General features: G+C 36.4%; 1 protein-coding gene across 4 annotated transcripts in view; it reads right to left on the bottom strand.

Moving 5' to 3' along the window:
• Positions 1–229: 229 nt before the first annotated feature.
• Positions 230–8,477, bottom strand: part of ntrk2a (neurotrophic tyrosine kinase, receptor, type 2a) — a 53,639-nt gene continuing 45,391 nt past the window's right edge. For all 4 annotated transcript variants that reach the window (XM_017306668.1, XM_008418468.2, XM_008418467.2 and 1 more), the window contains one exon: positions 230–4,309. In XM_017306668.1, coding sequence (XP_017162157.1) covers positions 4,242–4,309 — 68 coding nt within the window. In that variant the 3' untranslated portion in view covers positions 230–4,241. The remainder of the gene's footprint in view (positions 4,310–8,477) is intronic.

The following is an 8,477-nucleotide window of genomic DNA, read 5'->3' as shown; positions in this document are numbered from 1 at the left end:
GTTATAGCCTAAACTTTCTTCACTATCTCTTCTCATCAATGTAATTTGATCCTCGTCAACAACCGTTCTTCAAAGTGTTCACAAATCTCTTCAACTGGTAAGAAAAGGCAAAGCCTTGATGATTTGAACATTAATGGTACCTAATGTTAAAATTTCTGAGAAAAGTGAGCAAAAGACGACTCAAAAAGGGCAAAGAAAAACAGATGTTTTGATTAAAAAGGCAGAATGGTCTGATAGACATAATGAGCTTTATTTCAAGCGTATAACTGAGTCTATTTTTAAAACTGAAAAATTAACTCTTTTCAAAATGCTCACCGATAAACAAAACCTCACCTGAAAGCACTTTCGTTTTCAGATGAAAAGGACACATTTACACAATATACATGACTTCATTTATTTAAAAGAGTAACCCAGTCTGTCTTCTGAAAAAGGAAATATCATTTTCAAACGACTCCTTCAGGTAATTATTTAAATGAGCTTCTTGAACGCAGCTTCAAAGTGAAAAAAAAAACAACAAAAAAAAAACAGCTTATGACAGGTTTTTTTTTCAGCAATGCTACTTTGCCTTTTTATAGCTTAGATGTTCTTCTGTTTATCTAAATATCTGGAAAAAGTTAAATAACTTGGTTTCTATGTTGTGAAGACAGGTACATATCAGTGAGGAGGCAACAAATAAAAACAGGTGTGATCATAGCTTCGAAACATCTCAAATATATCAAAAAACAAATGTACCACAAAATGTACAAAATAATTAAAGAGAACAAATCAAACAGTCATACTTATCTGAATAACTTTCATTTAATATCACAACATATACCTCTACATTAAATGTGATATTTTCCAGTGTTAATATTTAGTTTATTTTAAAATTTTATCTTTTGCTTTCCGTTTAAACTATTATCATAGGTGCCTAAAATATGTAATGGCAAAATATGTACAATGTGCAAAATGAAAAAACAAAACATTCTGTCAAAAATAATGTAAAAGATTAACAATAACTCTGTGCTGTGCTAACATACATAGATTATTGATATCTACTGTGTTTAAAATGTACAAAAATATTTAATTTCATTCATTTGTATTGCTCTCTCATTTGCCCAATTACAAATTAAGCTGTGTCCATCTTCCAGCAGCCATATAGCTCGCTTTATATTTACACATGATTAGTTGTGTCATTTTTCCATGGTTAGATTTGTATGCAGGACTCTGAAATTGCAACCTCAAAATGGCAATAAAGTTGAAATAAATTAGTAAATTATTAGGTTTGAAGTTACTAAGTATGGCCATAGATCCAAATTCTGACTGACTCATGACTTTCAATCATCTTTTCAAATACGCCTCATTAATTATTTCCCCTTCTTTACTGCTTAAATCATATACACCCCAATGCTCTTATTCGTTTGATTTCATGATTACACTTTACTATTTTTCACTTTTTAATTAAGTTTTTGAAAAAACATTGTGTTTTTTTATGCCATTTTCTTACCTACTACAAATGAGCAAATTGACAATTTGATTGTTTTTCCTTATTTCCTTATTTTACTGAATGAATCTTGCAGTTTCATTAAATCAATCTAACATGATAAAGACTTAAAGAGAAGCATAAGATAAAAACTGCTTATGTCGTTGATCAGGGTTTAAAAGGTGGGTTAACATCCTTTAAAGAGCAGGAACAAGGGGTTCCTGCTTGTCATTCCACTGAAATTTGTCTTCCACTTTGCAAAGATTGGATTTTGTTTTCCTAGACTTAATTTACCGGCTTCCAGGGGTCTGGAATAAACAAGGCTGTTCTCTGTTGAATGGTGACTCATTTCACACCAACTAAAGCATCACTTTGTCAACTCTTTAACCAAACATCTCCACAACACCAGCTATGACTTCAGTATCAGCTAGCCTTGCTCTGGTTTGTGTCCTCATACATATAAAGTGGGCTGCAGGCAATACCTTGCTACAGATATACTGTCATGTTATATAAATTACCATATTTGAAGCATTTTTGAGGCTCATTAAGTGTATTTTACATGATCTGAAAGTGGAAAATTGTAGATTAGTAGAGATAAAGGCTTTAAAACAGCATTCTGTTTTCCTTAATACGTAATTAAGTAATAAATAAACGTTTCAGTAAAATTCAAATTTGTTGGACATGATTGCAAATTGTGCACACCTCACCCATTAGACGAACTCTGAAGAAGGGTGGATCCTCACTGGATTTGTAGCTGTAATTATTAATTATTAGACGAACAGAAAAATGCAAAAGGTTGAAAACATCAATGATTTTCTCATGCTTTTGTTCCACGGATCCAGTATAACATGATTTGAAGTAGACCTTATCAGTTTTCCAGACTTCAATGCTTCTTTGGACTTTGGCTGCTTTTTTACATAATTTCAGCCTAGGCAAAGCATCTAACTCATATTGTGAAGTGTTTGAGTAAAAATACTTGGAACATGACCCCTAGGCTGTTTCTGTGAGTAATGCTCACCTTAGCAGACCTGCCAGTTTCAGTTGACAGTGATTCCTTGCTAGGTTTGCTGTTGTGTAAGTGACCATTTTCTGATGACTGACGATGCTCCACGAGATTCTCAAAGCTTGGGACATTGTTTTACAACCTGACTGTGTTCTTTGTTCTTCATGATGCTGTTGTTTGACGATGTCTGAGGCCTTCACAAAGCAGGTGGATATTTACTGAGGTTAAATCACAAACATTGGGGTGAACCGGGGGACAAATCGAAATGTGAGCCAAACTGTCAAATGAAATCGGCCTAAAAATTCAACAAAGTCTGTGAATATAATGTGGTGAAAAGGTGGAAGAATGAACTGAGTGTGATTACTTTTGCAAGGCGAGTTATATGCATATGTCTGGACTACAAATTCAACACGGACATAATGTACAGCTTTTTATGAATCTCCCTACCCGTCGTTATCATGGCAGTGTTCACGTGTTTGAGTTATTTGCTGCATGAAGTGTTAGCATGACTGTATCGCCTTGAGGTGAGGTTTATTTCAGAGAAACATCAGAGGAAGGTGTCTGTGTTCAACACTGACAATGTTTACGTTCTGTAATTGGCTACAGATGAGTTATATGCCATCTTTTGTTTGTTTTTACTTCAGAAAAAAAAAAAAAAAACGAAAAAAACAGTGGCATACATTGATTTCCGTGGTGCTTAAATCCAGCTGCTGGCAAAGCAAGAGGAGGAAACTGTTTCACGGCGGATAAGCTAGATGTTTTGACAGTCGTGCTTGTTCGTACCTGCAAAACTAATTTGATGGCCACATGGCAGTTTGAAAGTGTAAACTGTCGGCTGATTTTCCCTGCCGCTCCTATTTGGTGACAGTCTGTAACAAAGACTTCCAGAATCTTGCACAGCTCATCAAGCAGTTATCCATTTCATTAATTGCGCCAGGCAGAAAGCAAAGCCACTGGAATTGAAGCCATTCTCTTTCAAAGGCCCCCCAATATCTCTGATCACTTTTATTATTTGCTCTAAATGAGACTCGCGCAGCAGAGCAGACTGCAGTAATAGGAAGCTGGTGCCACGTTCAAATAAAGTCACTTTTTGTCTTCAAAGGGAAAAATTTTCCTCCCGATTTTGAGGACTGTTTTTAAAAGCCTCTCCTCTGTTCTCTGAGTAATCTCTCAGCACCAGTCCTGAGATTTTGGCGTTATTATACTGTCTCAACAGGAATTAGAGCAAGGAAGTGAACACAGTGTGCACTCACTGTTAATGTGTGGAATACATGTATAAATGCAACGTGCCTGACAGAATATGGGCAGCAAGTAACTGGGAGGTAACCGACTCAAACGGGAGAGTAAACCTGCAGAAGAGAGCGCGTGTGTTTTTATGCACGATTGTGATTTGAGGAGAGTAAAAGCCTGCGTACGTTAGGGGGAGGATGTAGGTTAATGGTCGTCTCTGTGCCTCTGATGTGAATAATTTATCCAAAGGGAGGCTTTTATGTGTCTCTGAAAGCTCGCTGTGATTGGTTGATTGTGCTGCTTCCTCTTCTACCTGCTTCCTCCACTTTTTCAGATGATAATGGAGAGCTCCACCTGACAACTGGCACAGCTTCCACTCTATTTATTTCACACGCCGTGTTTGTTTGTTTTCTTCTGTTATCCTTTTCTCCTTTTTGTTACATCCACCGGTTTACATTTTTTTCCCCTCTGCAGTTTGCAGTTTCTTAGAAAGACACTCGATGGCACACACTCACATAAGACATAAGCAAACATGCAACAATGTTTTCAGTCTCTTGTGTGTTCGTATCTGCGTGACATCACCTCCACCGGGATGTTCTGAAACAACACACAGCCTGAAGAAAAACACAAAAAGCATGAACAAAAAGAAAACTGACAAAACAACAGAGACTGAAGCAAATAATAATAATAATAATAATAATAATAATAATAATAATAATAATAATAATAATAATAATAATAATAATAATAATAATATGAAAGGTTCTAGGTCTTGATATGTCAGTGTCACAGAAAGGTTTAGTCCTAAGGAATGTTATTTATCCATCCTTTAGCTAAATGTAAGTAAGTAGAAAGAAAAGAGCGCTAAAAGTGTGCAGTGTCCAGTGTTAGAACAGAGGGGTTTAGTATATTAGGTAAGTAACCCTGACAACAACCCTGATAAGACCTGATTTGTGTGTTTACTGAGATCAAGATCAGACATAACATATAAGCACACATTCAGCTTTTGAACTTCATTTTCAAGTATTGTCAGACAGACCAGTGAAATAACTTTGACATACAAGCGCTCGTCAGTGAGTCAGACAGATTGCAAAGAACCATTGCTCCTTTTAAAGAGGAAGTCCATAAATGGGAGCGCACAACCTGTTGTAAATCTTCCTGCGCACAATATTTCACCGCCGAAACATCGAACGGCTTGTTACAAAAGCAGCAGAAGAAGAAGAAACCTCTATTGGTCCCCAGCCACAGTCAAAACTTGATACAAGAGTGAGACAACAACCAGCAATGTGCAAATGAAGAGCAAAGAAGTCTTAGTAAAAAAGTTTTTCTTTAAAAAAAAAAAAAAGCTTTTTCTCAAAAATAAAAAAAAATTAAAATCTAAATCTCTGTTGAAGATTTGTATAATTAATAAATTTAAAAAGCTTCCACTTGGTTTAGTTTTACTTGGGTTACTAATGAACAAAGATATGTGATCAATCAAAGGCATTTATTGAATATGGACCACCAAGGCATCCAAAAAATGGATCCAGCTCTGCCTTAAGACTTATACTGAAATGCTGTTTTTATTTTATCATCTTGCTTTCTACTCTCTGGGTGAACTTGGCTGGACAGTCGGGGCACGATGACAGCCGTTTTGAATGTTAGATACTGTCCGCACACTGGAGCGGCTGATTTGGATTTCTTTTGAGACCTGTTTGCATAAAATCTGCTACAATCTTCTTTCTGAAGGTGACATATCGCTCTTTGTTTACAGTCAGGGGCAAGCCAGATAAAATGTTTAAAGGGGGAAAACTTCCATCAAAATGATGAATAGAGATATTCTCATTATGAGCCCCTGATGTGTGATTTTAGACATTTTGCAAGGGAATATATTCCTCAACAAATATTGCATTTTTTTTTAGAACATACAGACATTTTAAAAGGTATTTTAAAACAAAACAATATTTTGTTTATTCAAAATATTTTAGAAAATTGATATTAAACTTTCATATGTGCAAAATATCTTGGACAAACACACAGGCCATCAAAAGGCGTCCTATTTTTTCCCTTGACTGTGGCTGTTTTATTCCCAAACTTTGTACAAAATATCAAATATAGCTTTGCAGGTAATAGATGAATTATAAGTGGAACTAAATCACTGTGGCAAAAAGTAGGATGCTACAGTACGCGTTGTTTTAAAATTCTTTAATAGTTGGAGTGATTTATTTTATTTAGTAGAAAAACAGAAATAAACTCAGAGAGAAAGGGGGGAACTTAGATTTAATTCTAGGCTTAGATGAACCTGTTTGAACCATTAAGCGCTTTTGAAAAATATTATGAGGATAAATCCATCTATAGCCTCACATGCTGGGATGGCAGCGACTTCACGTCTGATGCTTCTGATCATAAAATCAAGAAAGCATTCCCTTTTTTCCAGTTCCAATTATTTGTAATTTCTGAAATGAAATAAGAACAGGAGATGCAAGGTGCCATCTGGAGGAGCTCAGACAGAGAAATTCCTGCCATTTCTAATGTAACACTTTTTTTTTCTAAACATGACATTTAAATCCTCTGCCTCCACCTGTGCCAACACATTTCAGACAAAACACGCCACAAACTCTCATGTAAGATTTTGCGTCCTGAAATATTGCTTTCCTTCCTTACGTTTCTCTCTCCCCAGCATTTTCGCAGCTCAGATGGGATGAAGCAAACTGTGTGATGGTGTAAGCTATTTTATCATTAAGGTAATGAAAAGCTATCCACCTCCCTCATCAGCTGCCTTCCACCCAAATCAAGATTTCGCTGCTCATCATTTGCTAGATTGTCTGAGCCTTTCAGACGCCTCGCTGCCAGCTTTGACCCCGTCTGAATCCCTCACTAATCTCTCCTTCATGTCTTCCTGCCTGGATTTGTACCTTGTGAGAAACACTTTGATGTGAGTAAACTGAGAGCTCACTTCTCCTTGGCACTTTTTGTGTCTTGCTGGTGGGGGGTTTTTTGTCTAGTATTTAGACTGAATGACAGAAACCTTGACAGAAAAAGTCTTACTATATCATATTGCTGAATAAAAATACGATAGTTTCAGGGTATTGCCACACAACTCAAAACCAGAAATATATTCCAGGTTTATTTCTTTGCATCAGTGATCCCCAATCAAAATGTTTGATAAAGACCTAAATAAAAAAAGGTTAAGATAAAGATTCAAAATACTAATTCTGCAATCTAAAGTTTTATAACGGGAAGTTTTAAAACCTACTTATGTGTCAATGCTAATAACTTAGCCATGCACGTGACAAACATGTATTCAAAAGTACTTAAACATATTTCATTACTGACAAAAAAAGCTCACCAACTTACTGCCAAAACAATAAAACCTAGTAATGTCAGATTGAAATATGACTACTCAGTAGCCCAACCTCACCAGAACAAAGCTAAAACGCCTAAACTTTCATCTAACACTGCTTTAAATTTCTCTGAAGCATTCTCCCTGGGATGTCTGCTGTGTCTCTTTATGATGTTGTTTGTTCACTAATGTTCTTGAACAAACCTCTGAGTCCTTCACAGTGCAGCTGATTCTCACTGGGACTATAGGGACTATATTACACATAGGTAGGCTCTATTTGCTATCTGGATGATCCATGAAGGCAATTGGTTTCACTACATTTCACCTAAAGGTATCAGATTAAGGGCTGCTGAATGCAACTGCGTTAAAAAAGTTCAAATGTTGCGAAGATACTTTGGCAGGTTACTGGAATCCATCTGCTCAACTGGCCTTCAAGATGAGAGTGATGATGATGAGATTTTTCATTAATCAATAATGCAGCAAAGGTCACACTCACTCTGATATTTCTCACAAAATCACAGTGGAACATTTTCCAGTAAACTGGTAAAAAAAAAAAAAAACACTTTACCTTCACCTGCGTGCGTGTGTGTGTGTGTGCGTGTGGGTGCGTGTGCGTGCGTGCGTGCGTGCGTGTGTGTGTGTGTGTGTGTGCGTGTGTGTGTGTGACCTTTTGCCAAACATGTAGCACAAACACATTGATTCTACGCATTTGAACTTTACTTTACAGTACATGGACTTCCCACTGGACTTCAAACAAAGGACACAAGGAGAACATGTCCATCGCATTGAAACGTTTCACTGCCATTCAAAGTAAAATAACATCATATTCTTCATAGACGATGAGTGTTATTATGTTAACAGCAGCAACATCTGGCAACAGACGGGATCTGTGCCTGCTAAGCATTAGCAGTGTTTGCAAAACAGGCTCAATTTACAGACATGCTAGAGGTTGATGCCAAAAAGAAAAAACAAAGCAAGATAAAAACAGAATCCACCTGATGTGGAGTTACATGGCATCCAACGGTGCTGAATATGACAAGAAAAATTTTATGCTAACACCATCATGTTTCACTGTTGGTATAATGTTTGTTTGTTGTTGTTGTTGTTGTTGTTGTTGAAATGTTTTGATGGTTATAGATCAGACATAATAGGATGCACACTTTCCAAAAAGCTAAATCCCTCTTGGAAAAAAATCAAGATGTTTTCTAGCAAAGATGAGACAGGTTTTTTCCTATGAAAATTTTAACCAATTTCATTGTTACTATTTACATATAAACACTAACTTTAATCAAGGCAAGTGAGGTCTGCAGTGCTTTAGATGTTCTGAGTTCTTCTGAGTCAATGAGTCATTGATTCGCTCTTATGAATAATTTTGGAAGGTCAGCCACTCACAGAAAAGTTCACAACTATTCCATGTTTTTCTTCACATTTGTGGACTGTGGTTTGCCATTCTTAAAAAA

This window comes from Poecilia reticulata, linkage group LG9, assembly GCF_000633615.1.
Source record: "Poecilia reticulata strain Guanapo linkage group LG9, Guppy_female_1.0+MT, whole genome shotgun sequence".
Lineage (NCBI taxonomy): Eukaryota > Metazoa > Chordata > Actinopteri > Cyprinodontiformes > Poeciliidae > Poecilia > Poecilia reticulata.
The sequence above is the reverse complement of the archived record's forward strand: the minus strand, read 5'-3'. Positions and strand labels throughout refer to the sequence as shown.